This window comes from Podarcis erhardii (genome assembly GCF_964252035.2).
Source record: "Podarcis erhardii genome assembly, chromosome: 8".
Classification (NCBI taxonomy): Eukaryota; Metazoa; Chordata; class Lepidosauria; order Squamata; family Lacertidae; genus Podarcis; species Podarcis erhardii.
Genome location: NC_138499.1, coordinates 12,152,014 through 12,171,651, shown reverse-complemented (window position 1 = coordinate 12,171,651; position 19,638 = coordinate 12,152,014). Strand labels below are relative to the sequence as shown.

Here is a 19,638-nt window from a genome sequence, read left to right as displayed (position 1 = left end):
CTAATGTGAATTTTGGGGTTTTTCAGAAGGACCAATATGGTTCCCTCTTTGTTTGTCCGTTTTAGAAATATATGAATACAGCAGTATCTCGGGTTACAAACACCTCGGGTTACAGACTCCGCTAACCCGGTTAAGAATTTTACCTCAGAATGAGAACAGAAATCACGTACCAGTGGCAGCGGGAGGTCCCATTAGCTAAAGTGGTACCTCAGGTTAAAAATGGTTTCAGGTTAAGAATGGACCTCCGGAACGAATTAAGTTTGTAACCAGAGGTACCACTGTACTGTTAACATACATGCAAAAAGTTGCCAAGAAAGAAATTGAAAAAGGTTCATGCAACCCAACGATATACAGTGGCACCTCGGGTTAAGTACTTAATTTGTTCCGGAGGTCCGTTCTTAAGCTGAAACTGTTCTTAACCTGAAGCACCACTTCAGCTAATGGGGCCTCCTGCTGCTGCCGCGCCACCGGAGCACGATTTCGGTTCTCAACCTGAAGCAAAGTTCTTAACCCGAGGAACTATTTCTGGATTAGCGGAGTCTGTAACCTGAAGCGTACGTGACCTGAAGCGTATGCAACCCGAGGTACCATGGTATAAATTAATCTCCTGTGTACTTAAGAATGTCAGTGTTAAATGTACACACACAGCTTTCCATTATAGATAGGTAGCCGTGTTGGTCTGCCATGGTCAAAACAAAATAAAAAAATTCCTTCCAGTAGCACCTTAAAGACCAACTGAGTTAGTTCTAGGTATGAGCTTTCGTGTGCATGCACACTTCTTCAGATACACTGAAACAGAAGTCACCGGACCTTTCTATATAGTGAGAAGGTGGGGAGGGGTATTACTCAGAAGGGTGGTGGGAATGGGTGATTGGCAGATAGCTGCGATGAGCCTGTTGACGACTCTTAACGACTGCAATAGGTCTAACAGGAAAAAGCAAGGGGTGAGAAGGTGAAAAATGGCTTTGTCATGTATAATGAGATAAGAATCCAATGTCTTTGTTCAAACCAGGTCTCTCCATAGTTTTAAGTTTGGTGATAAGTTGCAATTCAGCAGCTTCTCTTTCCAGTCTATTTCTGAAATTCCTTTGTAATAGAACAGCTACTTTGAGATCTTGTATAGAATGTCCTGGGAGATTGAAGTGTTCTCCTACTGGTTTTTCTGTCTTGTGGTTCCTGATGTCGGATTTATGTCCGTTTATTCTTTGGCGTAAGGTCTGGCCTGTTTGTCCAATATAGAGAGCTGAAGGACACTGTTGGCATTTTATGGCATACACAATGTTAGACGATGAGCAATTAAATAGTCCCGAGATGGTATGTGTGATGTTGTTGGGGCCAGTAATGGTGTTGTCCGGGTGTATGTGGCAGCAAAGTTGGCATCTGGGTTTATTGCAGGCTCTGGTGCCTGTGTCCGTGTTAGGTCTGGTTGTAGTATTATTGTGGGTTAGGAGTTGTTTAAGACTGGGTGGCTGTCTGTAGGCAATGAAAGGTCTTCCTCCCAGAGCTTGAGAGCTTTCTCAAGCTCTGGGAGGAAGACCTTTCATTGCCTACAGACAGCCACCCAGTCTTAAACAACTCCTAACCCACAATAATACTACAACCAGACCTAACACGGACACAGGCACCAGAGCCTGCAATAAACCCAGATGCCAACTTTGCTGCCACATACACCCGGACAACACCATTACTGGCCCCAACAACATCACACATACCATCTCGGGACTATTTAATTGCTCATCGTCTAACATTGTGTATGCCATAAAATGCCAACAGTGTCCTTCAGCTCTCTATATTGGACAAACAGGCCAGACCTTACGCCAAAGAATAAACGGACATAAATCCGACATCAGGAACCACAAGACAGAAAAACCAGTAGGAGAACACTTCAATCTCCCAGGACATTCTATACAAGATCTCAAAGTAGCTGTTCTATTACAAAGGAATTTCAGAAATAGACTGGAAAGAGAAGCTGCTGAATTGCAACTTATCACCAAACTTAAAACTATGGAGAGACCTGGTTTGAACAAAGACATTGGATTCTTATCTCATTATACATGACAAAGCCATTTTTCACCTTCTCACCCCTTGCTTTTTCCTGTTAGACCTATTGCAGTCGTTAAGAGTCGTCAACAGGCTCATCGCAGCTATCTGCCAATCACCCATTCCCACCACCCTTCTGAGTAATACCCCTCCCCACCTTCTCACTATATAGAAAGGTCCGGTGACTTCTGTTTCAGTGTATCTGAAGAAGTGTGCATGCACACGAAAGCTCATACCTAGAACTAACTCAGTTGGTCTTTAAGGTGCTACTGGAAGGAATTTTTTTATTTAGCTTTCCATTATGTGAGCAAACCTGCTCCCAACAGCAGAAAAGAAATTCTCTAAAACCACTTGGCGAAACAAGTTGTAGCATAATGTTCAAACTTGGACAAAATATAGCTCTGTTTATTAACTATGCAGTTCTGTTTGTTTGTACATAGCTTTGCAACATATATCATGGAGCATTAAAAATTTTTAAAAGACGAGAAAGAGCTTTTGGTGGAGGAAGCTTTTGGTGGAGGAATTTGTCAGAGAAGCAGCTAATGAGATATAGTGCTTAACGTCCATAGGAAAATGTGTATTTTGAACCCTATGGGGGAGATGCTGTTTCTACTCCAAATTGTGTACCACTACTGCAGGTTTCAAATTGTAGGTTTAGATCCTCATGAGAAGAGGGAGCAATTGGAAGAAGAAAATTTACAAGTACAAGGAGGGTTAAGCACTCCCCTCCCACTTCTCTGATCTGAGGGTTGGATCCAAAGTTTGTTCGTTCCATTATTTCAAAAAAGAAATAAAAGGGGAAAAGTGTACAACAGGATTCTATTATGTATGTCTGCAAATTGTGTAGCTTGCGTCTAAGTCCCAGTAACTTGTTGACAGTTTTAGTTAAATAGTTATTCTGTATCTGAGAACAAATTTTATATGATTCGTTGAATGCTAGGTAAATGTTTAATCTCTTCCAGTCCTTAGATCTATGATATCTTCAGTATGTCTATAGACCTCTCAAGTGCTTGAGAATTTCCCCCATTTTGTGTTAATCATTTGTTCTATATTTTATGATTTTGTGATGGCTTAATGATTTTATTGTACGCTGTCTTGATATTTTTCTTAATCAGATGGTAGTATATAAATGTTCTTATAAATGAATTAAACAGAGTGGCTGGGGAAACCCAGTCAGATGGGCAGGGAATGAATGAATGAATAAATAAATAAAAATTGTAGGTCTGAAACCTTCCGTGGCCCACTAGTTAAAAGCTTCTTTATGGCCAAACTAGCACCTGATGTTGTGTGATGTCAGGTTGTTCAACTTTGCGGCTTGCAAAGGAAGAATCAGGAGCAGCCTTAGAAAGTACTCTCAATTCTTCCTTGACAATATGATGTGAGGCAATGGAAGAGGTAAGCATAGTTTGGGCCACACCATGCTGTAGGTCAAAGAGAGAAGCCTGGCAGGCTGGAGGTTCCCTACCACAGATTTACAAGTTACTGAAAATATCTATTTGTGAGATTAAGATCAGTTACTAATCCACAGACTACATAAAACTGGTTTAATGCAATTATAGCTACTCTTTTCTAACGTGTTGATCGTTCTCCACAGCTCCTGGATAAGCTTAGCATTCCTTCAGCAACATTTTTGGACTCAAACTCGGCTTCTAAACTTCCTCCTTCTGCACTCCTCCATGCAGCACGAACCATCTATTCCCAGACAAGAACATTAAGACTCTCACACAATTGCCTACGTGCAGTCTACTTATATATGTAAAGAACAATTGATTAGAACAGTGATTCAATATTAATGAAAGTAGAAGAGGAACAAGTAGAACTCCTCTCAAAAACAATATACGGAGAGAAATTATTAGATCAAAGCAACAGCTCTTACTGAGCTTCAGACTTCAGAAACCAGGAAGGAATGAGGGGTGCACTAAGAGTGCAGTCACCCCCAAAATTCAATGTAATAATTTGATCCAAGACTATTCTTTACCTTGTCATCCAAGTCATCATCGCTTTCATCCATTTCTTCCTGCCGAAGATTCCACTCATACTCTACATGTACATGTGGATTTAGCTTTCCTGCTTTGGCCTGAGAAAGCTGAAAAGACATGCATTTTGGAAATGTTAATATTACCTCTTTAAAGAAAAACTAATTGTGTCCTTTCCAGGGGCAATTTTACCATGGCTTGACTTATACAAATTCTAGACTATCAACAGCAAGCAGGAAACCCTAAATTCTTGTTTTCCGAGTCTACTTTACAAAATAAAAGACCCAGAACCCTGTGTGTCAGGTGCTGTTGCAGTTGCTCAAGTGTAAGCAGGCAGGACTCTGATCTGTGTTTTACAGGTTTTATTTTGGTGCAGACTATTTACATTTTGTCTCCCTGCTTATTTAACTTATATGCAGAATTCATCATGTGAAAGGCTGGGCTGGATGAATCCCTAGCTGGAATTAAGATTGCCGGAAGAAATATCAACAACCTCAGATATGCAGATGACACAACCTTGATAGCAGAAAGTAAGGAGGAATTAAAGAACTTTTTATTGAGGGTGAAAGAGGAGAGTGCAAAATATGGTCTGAAGCTCAACATCAAAAAAACGAAGATCATGGCCACTGGTCCCATCACCTCCTGGCAAATAGAAGGGGAAGAAATGGAGGCAGTGAGAGATTTTACTTTCTTGGGCTCCATGATCACTGCAGATGGTGACAGCAGCCACAAAATTAAAAGACGCCTGCTTCTTGGGAGAAGGGCAATGACAGGCCTAGACAGCATCTTGAGAAGTAGAGACATCACCTTGCCAACCAAGGTTCGTATAGTTAAAGCTATGGTTTTCCCAGTAGTGATGTATGGAAGTGAGAGCTGGACCATAAAGAAGGCTGATCGCCGAAGAATTGATGCTTTTGAACTATGGTGCTGGAGGAGACTCTTGAGAGTCCCATGGACTGCAAGAAGATCAAACCTCTCCATTCTGAAGGAAATCAGCCCTGAGTGCTCACTGGAAGGACAGATTGTGAAGCTGAGGCTCCAGTACTTTGGCCATCTCATGAGAAGAGAAGACTCCCTGGAGAAGACCCTGATGTTGGGAAAGATGGAGGGCACAAGGAGAAGGGGGCGACAGAGGACGAGATGTTGGACAGTGTTCTCGAAGAGACCAGCATGAGTCTGACCAAACTGAGGGAGGCAGTGGAGGACAGGAGTGCCTGGCGTTCTCTGGTCCATGGGGTCACGAAGAGTCGGACACGACTAAACGACTAAACGACAACAACATTTACAGTGAAGAGCCCCAAGGCTCATGTCTGGCTCAATCGCTAGCAGAATCCGGGAGTGGTCTTTTTTTGTACCTCCCCCAACATAAAAGTTTCATTACCCCCAACCGTTTCCGCCCCTCCCTGTGCCCCAGACTACTGCGCAGGATGGGCGATGGCAAGGGCATGCTCCCCCCCCCCCGCTTGCTCAGGAGCGGCGTTAAGGCTCTCACTAGCATCCTCTGGTCCTTGCACCTCTTCTCCACCGGAGGTGGGGCTTTCCTCCTCTCCGGAAGAGGAACGGCTTCGCAAGATTTTCGAAGGCTTCCTGTAACACAACTGCCCTTCTATTTCTCGCCTCTGAGCCGATGGCAGTTCCCTGACGCTGTGATTTGGACTAGGCCTACAGGCTTGGTTACAGAGTTACCCTTCTGCGAGTGGAGTTGGTCTGGGGGGTCAGCAGAGGCTGCCACTCACAAAAGGGAGACAAGGAGGTAACTTTTGTTGGCATCCCCATTTCCTCCCATGCTGCACAGAGCGTTCTCCAACTCACTGTAGCAGATGGGGCATGCACCGGAGGAACTGGTGAAAACCATCCTGCTCTCCCATGAGCAGAACTTTACTAATAGGATCTATGGAACCATTCTACAGAACGATTAGAGGAATTTTCAGACCCTTTCCCCTCTCACTTCCATTTGGGTAAGATAGCATCCCCCCCCCCCGCCCCTTACCAAGTCTTCACACTGGGTAGATTTCAATCTCTTTGCTGTGTCCAGAGCAGTCTCTCCTGTTTGGTTTACTAGAAAATGGAAATATGATATTAAATAGTCAAACAGTGCTGCAAAAAATATAATAAAATCCAGGACTCTATATTTAAAAAATAGAATATGAAAACCAAGCTATTTATATGCACAAGAAGAATGATCTTGGAGAACAGCAGAACCCACTGAACAATGGGAACAATTCAAGCTTACAAAATTACCACAGTTCAGAACTAAGGAATTCAGTTTTAGCTAGAATGTTGTACAGAATGAAAGGGGATTTATTGCTTTTCTTCTGCAAGCAATGTTGATGTGCAGTGGTTAGCAGCTGAGAGCTAGATACCAGAAGCAAAAGAATGATATGGGAAGCCTGGAGTGCTCTTTATTTTGGGAGTACTACAATGACACCCCAACTATTACTTCTCAATTATAAAGCTGTATAGTTATGAATCTTCAGAGAGTCCAAAGGCTCAGAAGGAACATTTTAAAAAATGGAAGCTGACCTTGTAAATGTTACTCTGAATTTCCACTATCTGGGAAAGCAGTAGCAAAGCAGTATCTCATTTTAACAAGTTAACATCAAAGGCAATATAACCGAGTCAAATGATCAAAGGTGCATTTGAAATATGAGAAAAATGCAAATCAGGAACTACCAAGAGATTTGCACCAAGGGCTTTTTTTTTTTAATTACTTGAGGAAGATTTTTTTAATTACTTCAAGTCTGTGTCTAAGTTAAACAATTTCCTTCTTGGTCAGTTACACTTTTTCTTGGGTAATGAACTCTTCACACCCCTGTTTAAAGATTTTATCCTTAAAACCATTCTGTATGGAATATTGAAAATATTCTGAAGTTACAGATTTGCTCACCTATATCTATAGTTGGCTTCCCCTTCAAAAGCAATTTCAAACATTCAGGCTTATTATATATACTGCAGTAGTGCAGAACCGTATTCCCCAATGCTGTCTGTTTATCCAGGTTTCCACTAAAAAGCAAAGGGAAAAAACAACATTAGTACTTTATAACAAATAATTCATGTTGTGTTTGTTGTGTGCTTGCATGCAAGTGCACACACATGAATGTATATTTTTCTATATTGACAAAAGCATTTAACAAGGGGGGGGGGAATAGTGATAGATTTTCGGACCCTTTCAGTACTCAGAGTACCCTTTGGGGATACTCAAAGATACTCCAGTATTGAAGTACTTCAATAATAGAAGCCGTCCTGTTCCCCCATCTCATCTGTAATATATCTCTAGCATACAAGCTTTCTATAATGTGAAATACTATGGTAAGCAATCTTTTTGCCCCACAGCCTGCCCCAAATTTGACAGACTTGGGTGTATTGTTATTCCCCTCCACAAATACAAAAAATACGTGTGGCAGTTGCTAGAAAAAGGTTAAGCTAAACCTTGTGGTAGCAAGATAAGCAGTCAAGGTTGCTCATACAATGGTACCTTGGTTGTCGAACTTAATCTGTTCCAAGAGTCCGTTCGACTTCCGGAACCATTCGAAAAACAAGTTGCAGCTTCCGAATGGCTGCAGGAGCTTCCTGCACTCAATCAGAAACCGCGTCAGCCACTTCGGACATTCGGCTTCCAAAGAACGTTTGAAAACCTGAACACTTACTTCCGGGTTTTCGGTGTTCGGGAGCCAAAACATACGCGTACCAAGACATACAAAAACCAAGGTATGACTGTATTCAGAAATTGTTACAAGAACAGGAAGGTGGAGATTTGAGGCCATGTCAGAGCCCAAAAGAGAGAGAGAGAGAAAGAGAGAGAGAGGTGGTGACGAGTGCATGTGGCAGAATTTGTGATGCATGATGGAGCAAAAGAAAATAAATTCCAACTTTACATTGATACATTCTGAACTGGTGGTGAACAGTTTGTTTTGGAGCTGTGCTTGATAGCGCCATTAAAATATCAAATAGGGGGTCAAATTTAAAGTACCAGCAACATTCATTAATAATAATAATAATAATAATAATAATAATAATAATAATAATATTCATTTCACTCTCTCTCTCTCACACACACAAACAAAAAAACCACAAATGCGTGAAGAGGGACTGCAGCACAAGGAAAGTGGGCTGGCCTGGTCCTTTCCATACTATTTTCCCACCAGAACCCCCCAAAATGCTGGCATTTCTGTTGATTGAAAATAGCTTCGGGGGGGGGCAGCTTGGGGTGTTTTATGATAGGGAAACTATGTTGGGAAGATGGGCCCCTGTATGGCTGCTTTTTGGAAAAAGAAGAAAAAGCGAGTTGCCCGTTTTAAGCGTAGTTAACCCTTGGTTTGATAGCTGCACAACTTTTCGTAACTGGAGTATCAGGCGTAATTGGGATTTTCAAAGTCGGGTGGAAATTGATGTCTATGTTTGCAGCTAAGAGGCAAGTAGGTGGCCTTTACCAGTTTTGTACCAGGAAGTCAACCAGGTGGAGTGAGGTCTGGTCAGCAGTCCGGACTGCTAAATGAAGGGCTGTTTCACCCGGCTCCTAAGGATAGGGAAAAAAATGGTTGCAGGATTAAAGATTCTCAGGTTCATTCCAACTGGGTAAAAATGTTATGACACAAATTATTTCTCCCATCCAGAACACATTAAAGCCATTCACAGAATTACTACATCAAAAGTGGGGTAGATACAACAAGCTACTAATCTTATGTATGCACAAGAATTTGTTAAAATTTAATGTAAATTTTCCTCTGGACAAAATAATACACAGTATAATAGAAACATGTGCCAAGGTGAGTTGCATAGTTGATCCTTATCAGCTATTGTTCTGTTGCATGTTATCTAGTTACAGTGGTACCTTGGTTTACAACCATAATCTGTTCCGGAGGTCCATTTGTAAACCAAAACAGGTTGTAATACAAGGCGTGCTTTCACCAATGCTGCCTCCAAAAATTTTTTGTTCGTAATCCCCCCAAAATGTGTTGTGATCCAAAAAAAGGTTGCAAACCAGGACACGCACTTCCGGGTTTGACATGTTTGTAATCCAAAATGTATGCAAAGAAAGACGTATGCAAACCAAGGTACCACTGTATAGTGTTGTGTTGTTATAATGCTCATACCTTTCATATTTCAACTAGTATCTTACCTGTCCAGTCTCTAGCAGTGGTTCCATTAGTTCGACCCCTTCTGCATAGACTTGGAGTAGTGCAAGTAAATCCCTGGATTTAACAGCCTCAAGTAGTTTATTCAGTTTAGCTGCTGCAGATGCACAAGTCTTTCTGGAGAACTTATGATCCACATACTTAGCAGTAATAAATTCTTTACGTGCAGTCCTGAAAATGGGGAAAATATTACTAGAAGTCCCATAGGAATTAGCAGAATGCTTTAAAAACAACAACAATGAAATTTAATTTTGTATTTAAGGCCACAAATTCAATTAAAAGCATTTAAAAGGGTATTCCTTATCTGAACAATTTAACAGTAACTTGTTCACCTATTATTCTCTAAAGAGAGTATAGTTTGCTCGATGCTTTTACAAAAAAGCCCTCTAAATAAAAAATTGCCCCCCGCACCAAATTCTATGTATTATAAATGTCCAATTCCAGTTCGGTCTAGAAATGCTAACCAAAACATATTAACTAAAAGTATTTTTTGTGTAAGCAGGCTATGTGTTAAATTTCTGAGATAACTAGCTTATATTTTTAAAGCGGATTTTCAAACCCTCAAAACTATGAAGAACATCTTAAGACGACTGCATGGAGTGTCCTGGGAAACATTTCCTAAATTGAGCCAGTGAAGCAAATGTGACTGGTCCACAGGCACTCCTAAATCCATGTAACATTCCTCTTTCAAGATCAGATTATAGCAGGTAAGCATATGTAATTGTCCAAACGCCAAACAGAAAGTGATAGCTTGAAACTGCAGGAGGGGATCAGCAAAAAGATGAAAGGAGGAAGTAATACTAAAGAATGAAAGAGAGCATAGAATCATTAAGGGCAGAAGAGGATCAGAATTGGTTAAGTTACAGATAGGTAGCCGTGTTGGTCTGCCATAGTCTCCCAGGACATTCTATACAAGATCTCAAAGTAGCTGTTTTACTACAAAGGAATTTCAGAAATAGACTGGAAAGAGAAGCTGCTGAATTGCAACTTATCACCAAACTTAAAACCATGGAGAAACCTGGTCTGAACAAAGACCTTGGATTCTTATCTCATTATACATGACAAAGCCATTTTTCACCTTTTCACCCCTTGCTTTTTCCTGTAAGACCTATTGCAGTCGTTAAGAGTCGTCAACAGGCTCATCACAGCTATCTGCCAATCACCCATTCCCACCACCCTTCTGAGTAATACCCCTCCCCACCTTCTCACTATATAGAAGGGTCTGGAAACTTCTGTTTCAGTGTATCTGAAGAAGTGTGCATGCACACGAAAGCTCATACCAAGAACTGACTTAGTTGGTCTTTAAGGTGCTACTGGAAGGAATTTGTTTTGTTTTGAGAATTGGTTAAGTCAGTGACTGGAGAATAGGAGGTAGCCACACAATGGTACTCTTTTTTTTTATTAAAGAAAAATCCAATTAGATGGGCCTGAAGTGGTGCTGTAGGCAGAAATGCAGCTCTGGAAGTAAACAAAAAGTGACGTAATTCGCTGCATTTTGTCATCATAAGACATCATTCAGAAAATGTGTATTGTTAGATCTTTACCAGCAGGCGAATAAAAATGTCAGCTGTAAATCTTGCATGAAAGTTTGAGCTTTTCTTTTCATTTCTTTTCACTAATCACTCAAAATAATCAAATAACAACAAGACAACAAGCAACAATTTCCCCCCAGAACCACTGGTTTGAGAACATGAACAAAACTTTAGAAATTCACTATTTGTTGAAAAAAGGCATTAAACTATGAAGAGATGGAACTAGATCGGGCATAGGGAAACTCAGCCCTCCTTTGCCTGAAGTAGATGCACTAAAGGACAATAAAAGCATTAGCTTAAAGCATCTAAGAGCAAATTCAACCATTTGCTTGCAAATTTACAATGTCTTAATGGGTAGCAAAAAAGGTCTGTCAGCCATGTGAAAACTGCACCTCTATTAGCAAGCTCAGAATCAAAAAAAGTCTTTTATTTTCAGTGTGCATGCAGAAATGGGACAAAATTTTATTGTGGGAAAAGAAATCTCTGCCCTAGCTCTGAACTTTGTTTTTTTGTTCACTATAATTATTGTGGTCCAAGCAAGGCCAGGTACAAGAGGGAATCCACAGGTTTTCCCCATCAATTCTTTCACATTACCACTGGTGTTTTTCTTTCATGTTACCATTGGTATTTATTACAAGACTTAATCCTGTCTTTCCAAATTAAAAATGCCTTATGCAAGTATGAACAACAAACACATGCTGCTTCTGTGTATTATGTTTTATTATTATTATTAAAGTAAGCAACATGGGGGGGGAGTCAATTTTGTGAAAAACGCCATCTGAAAAGTTGCTCAACATTTGCTGCTTCTTAAGAAAATTAATGTATTGGCTTTGCTTTATCAGAGTCTCTCTAGGTCTGTTGTGTATTGAGTCAAAGGATTTTATATCTGTATTATTATTGTCTGTATTTGCATTAGGGTAAAGTAACTGCCTTTTGGTTCCCGAGGGTACAGCTACTATTGGTTCATTTAAGCTGCTGTATTTGGATCCTCTGTCTTATTGGTTTCCTCCAAAAGGCAGGACTGTGATTGCCTGATATTGTTCCCTCCAAAATGTATCCTTTCTAGCTAGTTCCCTGTCCCTATAAATGTAGCTCTCCCCTCCTCAGGTCTCAGTCTTGTTGCTTTAATAAAGAAGTGTTACTAGAGAACTGTCTCCAGCATATTATGTCAAGAGAGCTGAAATCACAAACCCCACGTCACAACAAGGTCCATCAAACAAGACGTATATTAATTTTGTCCGCATGCAATACTTTCCCCCATGACTTACATATCACTTGATGGAGTAGGTTTTGGAGAAGGACTTGGTAAATTCCCCTCCATAATTTCATTAAAACTATTGTTTCCAATGTTCTTGGCCAGCTGTGGAAGATAGAGAACAAGAGTATTCATCTAAAGACTTTTAATGTGTAGTATTAGAAGTATACTGCGTTTTCAAAGACACAGCCAGATAACCCCTCCCCGCAGAACAGCATAGGCCTTCTGAGAAACCTTCCCCTTAGAAATGGCAGTCTGCCATTACCATTTTGCACTCAAGCAAATACAGTGGACGCTCGGGTTGCGAATGTGATCCGTGCAGGGGGCACGTTAGCAACCCGCGCTCCGCGCACGTCGCAATTTAGCACTTCTGTGCATGTGCTGAAACCTGGAAGTAACCCGTTCCGCTAATTCCGGGTTCGGCGCAGTGCGCAACCCGAAATCGCGCAACCCGAAGCGTCTGTAACCCGAGGTATGACTGTAGTACAAAAATCAAGATACCCACCAGAACTGAGCACCCTGAAAGAAAAATAACATAGTAGTACTATCAGGGATATAGGAAGCTGCCTTGCAGTGGGAGAACAGAGAAGCAGAGCTCACTTTATGAGCTCTGCTGTGTCAGGCCAGCTCCATCAGGCTTCTGCTCCTAAAAGTGGTTCACCTGGGAGCAGCCATTCTATCAAACTCCCACAGTAGGAGAGATAGAAAGCAGGGCTCATTTAGTCAGCTTTGCTGGAGAGCCCAGCTCCATCAGACACCTCCTGCCCCTGAACTGTGCCAGCTGGTCATTACAGGAACTGTTTAGACACTGGTGCTGGAGTTTTGATTTCCCTCTTCCCTCCCTGTCCTTTTCACTGGATGCCAGAAACATGAGTTAAACTCAGGGGTAGCATCTGATTTAAGATTTATTTATTTATTTATTTATTTATTGAAAATAGAAATGTTGTATGACACTGGTATTTTGTGATCTTTTGTGGCTTATAAGTATTACTAATATATATATATATATATATATATATATATATATATATATATACACACACACACACACACCCACACCCACACACACACACCCAATCATTTGCCTGATCTTTATAGGGACTGATCTGTCTGGAACCGAAATTTGCTATGTAAAAATCAGAGGGCTGAAGCATGCAGAAGTATGGCTAATCACATAATGGAGATACCTGGGAGAATGAAGGATCTACCATGGCGTATGAGAGATGTTATTTCAGGGCATAGATAAGGGGAAAATTCTGAGGTTCTCAAGAAAGCTCACTTATGCCACTCAGGCAACAGTAACAAAGAAACTGAGGAGGGTGCCTCGGATCTCTCCCTGAGCTATCAGAGACAAGGGAGTAAGTTCCCTGCGCAAGGTGATGAAGGGCTGTGGATCTAGATATTTCTCAATGCTGTTCTGACCAGGCACAGTTCTCTTGCATGTGACAGAATAAGAGATTCTGCCTGGAGAGTAGTTGTGAAATACATCCATGCAAACAAGTCTATATGAATAGAATAGTCAAAGACATATCCAAAGTTCCCTTCCCTCCCTGTCCTTTTCCCCTTATATGTCAAGTTATTTTAGGCCAGGCATAGGCAAACCCGGCCCTCCAGATGCTTTGGGACTACAATTCCCATTATCCCTGACGACTGGTCCTGTTAGTGAGGTATCATGGGAGTTGTAGTCCCAAAGCATCTGGAGGGCCTATGCCTGTTTTAAGCTGTAAAACTGTAGGTGGGAACTGTCTTGACTGTCTGGGAGCCTTTTTGGCTGAAAAGTGGGGAGGCAAAACATGAACGCTGCCATTTCCACATCTTTGTAACATTATGCTTAGCAGTAACTGCCCAGATATATTAATTCTAAGCCTGGTGAATTTTATGTTGCTTACCAAGAGTTCAGATGTTCCTAATTTGTCTAGCTCTATAGATTGGATTCGAGAAATATGAACACCCATTTCTCTATGTATTCCGGAGCACTCTATACAGGTTAAAATACCCAGGTTCGTTGAAAGCCATGTTGGATCTGGAAGAAAAAGAAAAAAAACAGAGGAAAAAACCAAACAGCATTATAAAAAGTATTTTTCTTCTTATAAGAGCAGGACAGCTATTGATATTTTATACATTTGTTAAACTTTGAATCTGTGTGACGAATAAATCCCTAGATATAAAACATTTGGGCAGACAGTTTCCACATTAGGAAAAATATATTTAATGCACTTAAAAAATACCTGGCGATCCACAATCACAGCAGACATCATTTCCAGGAAATCTCTGTATATCATCAATAATGGCTTTTGTAAGATCCTCTAAACTATTTTCCCCTGCACTTTGTTCTCCACGGAATGCCATATTTAAAGCTTCTTCTTTGCTGTTGGTCAATACTGATATCCATCTAAATTTAAAATACAAAGAGGTTGTTTTTTAAAGTCTTTTCCCAATGTAAAAACCTATAAAAGACATCTGTCTGAAGGCAGGAAAGAGCAGAAAGGTTATAGCACATGCTAATGGTAAACAGTAATCTGAATAGTAGAAAAAGACAACACAATAAATGGAACAGGTTAGAAATAAAACATGTAGGAAAAGCAGTAGAAAATGTGGGGAATGTATATTAGTAAGGACTAAATAAAAAGTCTGACAACATTGTGCAGCAGAGTATTAACCACTAAAGTACTGCAGTTATGGAATATGTTAAAAACTCAGATCTTCCGGTTGCTAAGCATATGGTGTGTCAGGAGACGCAGTCTTGAAGTAGCAGGAATGCTTGTAACTAAGATTTTATGATGCAAATAACAGTCGTTGGGAATAAACCAGTTCATTAACTTGTTAAGGTTAAAGAGATAGCTAACTTTAACGTTAACTAAACTGTGCCAGCTCTTAGCCTGGTGCAGCAGGGAAACCCAGATCAGGCCCATGTTATTGGCAGAAGGGCTGGCTCAGGATCCAGTAGATCCTTTGCCAACCCATGCCCCTTTTGGGGGGTTCTTCTGGCTATCACCAGAAGCTTTTGGTGTGCTAAGGTGTGCTAAGGTGCCCCATCAAGCACAGTGGATCAGGGTTTGGATTGCATGGTAAGTAACCATACTTAATGGTGTTATATTTTAATTACTATGAATAAATATATTTACTTATATAGGTGGGATCTGCTAGTTTAATAGAAAAGTACATTTGCCAGAGGCATCTGGGCTTGGGCCAGGCTAGGACAAGAGACTGCCAGAAAGAACTGTTGAAATGGAAAAGAATAGGAAACTAATGTACTGGGATACATGAAAAGGAGTACTAAACAAAAGTATACAAAATCCAAAACATACTCAAGAAGAGCAAGCAAGAATATGTGGACACCAACCTTAGCACAGTCTGCTAAAGCTGACTTGCCACATTTCTCCAACTGAGTAACCCATGGGTAGGCAAACTAAGGCCTGGAGGCCGGATCTGGCCCAATCGCCTTCTAAATCCACCCTGGGAATCAGTGTGTTTTTAAATGAGTATAATGTGTCCTTTTATTTAAAATGCATCTCTGTGTTATTTGTGGGGCACAGGAATCTGTTCTTTTTTTTCTCCTCCAAAATATAGTCCAGCCCCCCACAAGGTCTGAGGAACAGTGGATCGGCCCCCTGCTGAAAAAGTTTGCTGACCCCTGGTCAGTAACCAGTCCATCCCCAAATTAAATATCTAACCTCATTTTAATAGGCACATTTTAGCTGCCATATTACTTTATGAGGTATATCATAAAATGTTTAAAAAACTGAACTCATTTCCAAATAATAATCGAGCATATTGAAAACCAGGTAAATAAAATCTCACAAAAGGTACATGAAGCCATTTTGTTTCATTTATAAGTAATTGTCTCGAACAAAATAGAGCTGAACAAACAGCACTGCAATTCTCTGTAATGTGTTAAATTTCTGAGACAGAAACGTGCTATTAGTTTTGATTCATTTATTGCTGTTAAATTCACCATGCACCTTAATTTTATTTGGCAAGTCTAAAACGGCCAATGTAGCATCGAAAGTGTTAAACACTGTTCTGAGCAGCAAACACCCACAGCAGATACAGTGGAATGGCCATTACTTTGTTCTGTTGGATTGTGTTATAGCTAATGTGAAATTACACTAACTTGAGTTTTCATAGCGAGCTGAACAATCTTTTTCTGCTTCTTCCTTGATGGGAATTCTAACTAACAGGTTATTCCCCCTACATCCCCCATGTAGCGTCCTCCCCCTCCCTTGCACATTAATCAAGAAGTATGGAAAGAGGAAGTGTAGCCCGAGCTTCCTGTTTCAGAGGGACCACAGAACACAAAAAGCTGTTTCCATGCAAAACTATATATGGACAAAGGGTAGGTGGGCTCAGGCAAGCACAAGCTATGGCATTTTCTCTCTGTATGACTGGAAGAAAGCTGTTTCAGGCCCAGGCTGTCTGTTGCAGCAACCCAAAATGACAGATGGCAGAGAATAGGAACCACATGGTGGATTTACACCTTATGAAGTCCCATTTACTAGTCCTAGCCTCGGGAAAAAAGTGGTAACAGTAAAGGCAAAGCGTTAACTCAAAACTGCTCCTGTAAATACCTGCTTCAGAAGGGTCTACTGCCCATGATACAAGGAAGGTAAAAAGTAAAGGGATCCCTAACCATTAGGTCCAGTGTGGCCGACTCCGGGGTTGCGACAGTCATCTCGCTTTATTTGCTGAGGGAGCATGTGGCCAGCATGACTAAGCCGCTTCTGGCGAACCAGAGCAGTGCACGGAAACACCGTTTACCTTCCCGCCGGAGCGGTACCTATTTATCTACTTGCACTTTGACGTGATTTCGAACTGCTAGGTTGGCAGGAGCAGGGACCCAGTAAGGGGAGCTCACCCTGTTGCGGGGATTCAAACCACCGACGTTCTGATCGGCAAGCCCTAGGCTCTGTGGTTTAACCCACAGCGCCACCCGCGTCCCTCACAAGGAAGGAAAGCAGGCATAAAAATGGACAGATGAATGCCAATGAATCAAATCATGTCTGCAGGCCACAGGAGGGGCATGACTCATTTGACATCGGGCTGGGGAAGAATATGATTTCCTACCCCCACCCTTATGAACTATATAAAAAAATCAATCTACTGAAAGTATTTTTAAATTATATGATTCATCCTTTATAGAGTATATATCACTGCAGAGTAACAGGAGAATAAATGTGTGTGCTTCAGTAATGAAATTCAGGTTATTGCCAACATAGTAGGCTATTAAGAAGGAGAGAACTTCCCTTTGACAGTACGAATACCAAGTGCTAAACTCTGAAGGGCAACGACGTCTATAGCCCACTCACAGAATGGCTGCAAATCAGCATCCTAAAAACCGGCTTCTGCAAGCACTGGTGCCAGATCAAGGGCATGAGATAAGCAACAATCTGAAAAACTAGAACAAAGACTAGGGGCTCAGCTATACAGCTGCAAATAAAACATTTTAAGTGTGTTTTAAGTGTAATATACAATGTGACACTAGATGGCAATGGTGAGCCTTATGGAAAATTCAATGCATTTTTAAAAATCTTTTTTTAAAAAAAAGCATTTTCAAAACTTTTTTATATGTGTATAGATTTCATTCAAGAGAAAAGCTCAGAAAGGGAGGGAACGGGACTTAGACAAAGCTTTCCACCAACGATTTCATCTCTGGAACTATCAGTAGAGAAACGGAATGGTATGTTCTACAACTGCATTTATTTTTATTTATTTATTTAAATTATATAAATAACTGAACTGGTCATGAAGGGCTTGGTAGAAGCAAGAGGCAATTAACGGAGAGCCTTGAACATCATTTTCTTTATAAAAAAATCATTAAAATTATGCACAAGCAATAATACGATTTCATACAATCGGGCTATGCAGGAAAGCATCAGTACAATCACCTGAGGGGAAAGGGTTATCAAATTCATTACAATATATTCTTAAGGGGATTGGCAGGTGTCAGTGGCAACTCTCCCCTGGAAACCAGTTCTGGCAGAACTGGAAATGGAGTGTGATGCCATGGGCTGGGTTCTTAGCTTCCTCTGATACAAGGCGTAAAAGGAAAATGGCAAATGTGGTTGACAAGCAGTTCCCATTGGTTTTCTGCTGGGAGACGTGCACATAGTAAGCAATTGCCTCCAGTTCAAAACCAGTTTTGCAAGCAAACATTTTGCACTGAGTCAAGGAACAAAAATATTCTTACGCAACATAGTCTTGCTCGTCCTCTGCCTGAAAATGGTATGTTCTGTTATCTGGAAAACAAACAAGAAAATTAATGAACATATGAAATGAATTTTACATTAGATTCTTGAAGCTTTCATGCCTTAAGTTAGCCAAGCCAATTTGGCAACCAAGAAAATACGCTGAATTATCAACCCTTAAAAATATCCACTTCAGAAGACAGCGTTTTGATCACATTAAGAAATATACAAGTTACCTCACTTATAAGAAGTATCTGGAGGGGCTGATTTTGAAGCAAATATGCAACTTAGAATAACTATGCATGAGAACACAATTCATATAAATCTACAATGCATAGGCTAATTAACTTTACAGATAACATACGTGATATCAGGTCAAATGATTTCTTGTCCTCTGCATTTGGTTTCACCTGGCAGGTTAGCAAATTCAATTTAGCAGGTTGCCTGTTTGACTGAAAAAGAAAAGTTATTTATAGCATTCTTGATTCAGAGATAATATACAGATGTTCTATTTTCTTTCATGCATTTTTATGTTCCTTGTGTGCAGCAACTCATCTACATGCTGAAATATAAGCATATTAAGGAACTGAAGAACTGCATATTTACCACCTCATTCAAACTTCTTTGAAATAAAATTTATCAGAAGAAAACCTATTTTGATTCAAAACTCTGAGTAATCAATTTGTTATGACTTTCTGGCTATGTTATCCCTTATGAATGCTTTAGTTTTCAGTCTCATTCAGCTTCTACCTAACTATAATGTGACATGCAAATAAGTGTAATCAAGTGCTGATAGCCTCCCCCAGCCCTAAAAAAAACCTGCCTCCAGACAGGTTGTTTGGAGTGCAAAAGAGATGAACAGGGAAAGAGAAGAGCCCCTTTTCTCCAAACTGCTGCCTCCCTGGGGATGAAAAGGGAGCCCTAGAAATTCTGCAAAACACATTTGCATGGAGTATACAAAGTAGTGCATATGACGTATTTTGTTAAAGACTGTATAGGAGAAACATCTACCATATACTATATCAAGCATCAATGCATTGATCATAATGCTAATGCCAAACAGTTCTTCAATATTGTTTTTAGTACCAAATTCAGAAGCTACAGTATACGCATCTACTGGTTTGGCAAGCAAGTTTGAACACAAGGGGGCAATGTCTAGTAAAGATTTGCAAATCAGAAGGAATCAAACTACTGCAATCTTGTCTCACATGCCCAGCAAATGTTTCCCTGGAGCAATTTATATGCCTTCTTTTCACTCCTTCTCTACTTTCCCATACTTGATCAAAAATATGATAATATCTATCTCGAATTCATGCAGTTTTAGGGTGTGTATTTTTTTAAAAAAATCCACAATGACATGAGCAGCAGCTGGTGTTCCCAAATACAGACTTGTGTGACTGTGCAGTTTCTAGACCCTCTGAATATAAAGTTTCTATTACATAATGCAACACTGATCAACACAAAAATAACCTTATAAAAATGCTTTTGACTGGAAGCATTTCACAGGCTAAGTCA

General features: G+C 40.5%; 1 protein-coding gene across 5 annotated transcripts in view; it reads right to left on the bottom strand.

Moving 5' to 3' along the window:
• The window catches only part of ASAP1 (ArfGAP with SH3 domain, ankyrin repeat and PH domain 1), a 142,718-nt gene that overhangs the window by 19,766 nt on the left and 103,314 nt on the right, over nucleotides 1-19,638 (bottom strand). For all 5 annotated transcript variants that reach the window (XM_081874069.1, XM_081874065.1, XM_081874066.1 and 2 more), the window contains 10 exons: nucleotides 18,488-18,575; nucleotides 18,126-18,174; nucleotides 14,167-14,330; nucleotides 13,828-13,961; nucleotides 11,952-12,043; nucleotides 9,136-9,322; nucleotides 8,447-8,532; nucleotides 6,904-7,019; nucleotides 6,007-6,074; nucleotides 4,019-4,126 (listed from right to left, as the gene is read on the bottom strand). In XM_081874069.1, coding sequence (XP_081730195.1) covers nucleotides 4,019-4,126; nucleotides 6,007-6,074; nucleotides 6,904-7,019; nucleotides 8,447-8,532; nucleotides 9,136-9,322; nucleotides 11,952-12,043; nucleotides 13,828-13,961; nucleotides 14,167-14,330; nucleotides 18,126-18,174; nucleotides 18,488-18,575 — 1,092 coding nt within the window. The remainder of the gene's footprint in view (nucleotides 1-4,018; nucleotides 4,127-6,006; nucleotides 6,075-6,903; nucleotides 7,020-8,446; nucleotides 8,533-9,135; nucleotides 9,323-11,951; nucleotides 12,044-13,827; nucleotides 13,962-14,166; nucleotides 14,331-18,125; nucleotides 18,175-18,487; nucleotides 18,576-19,638) is intronic.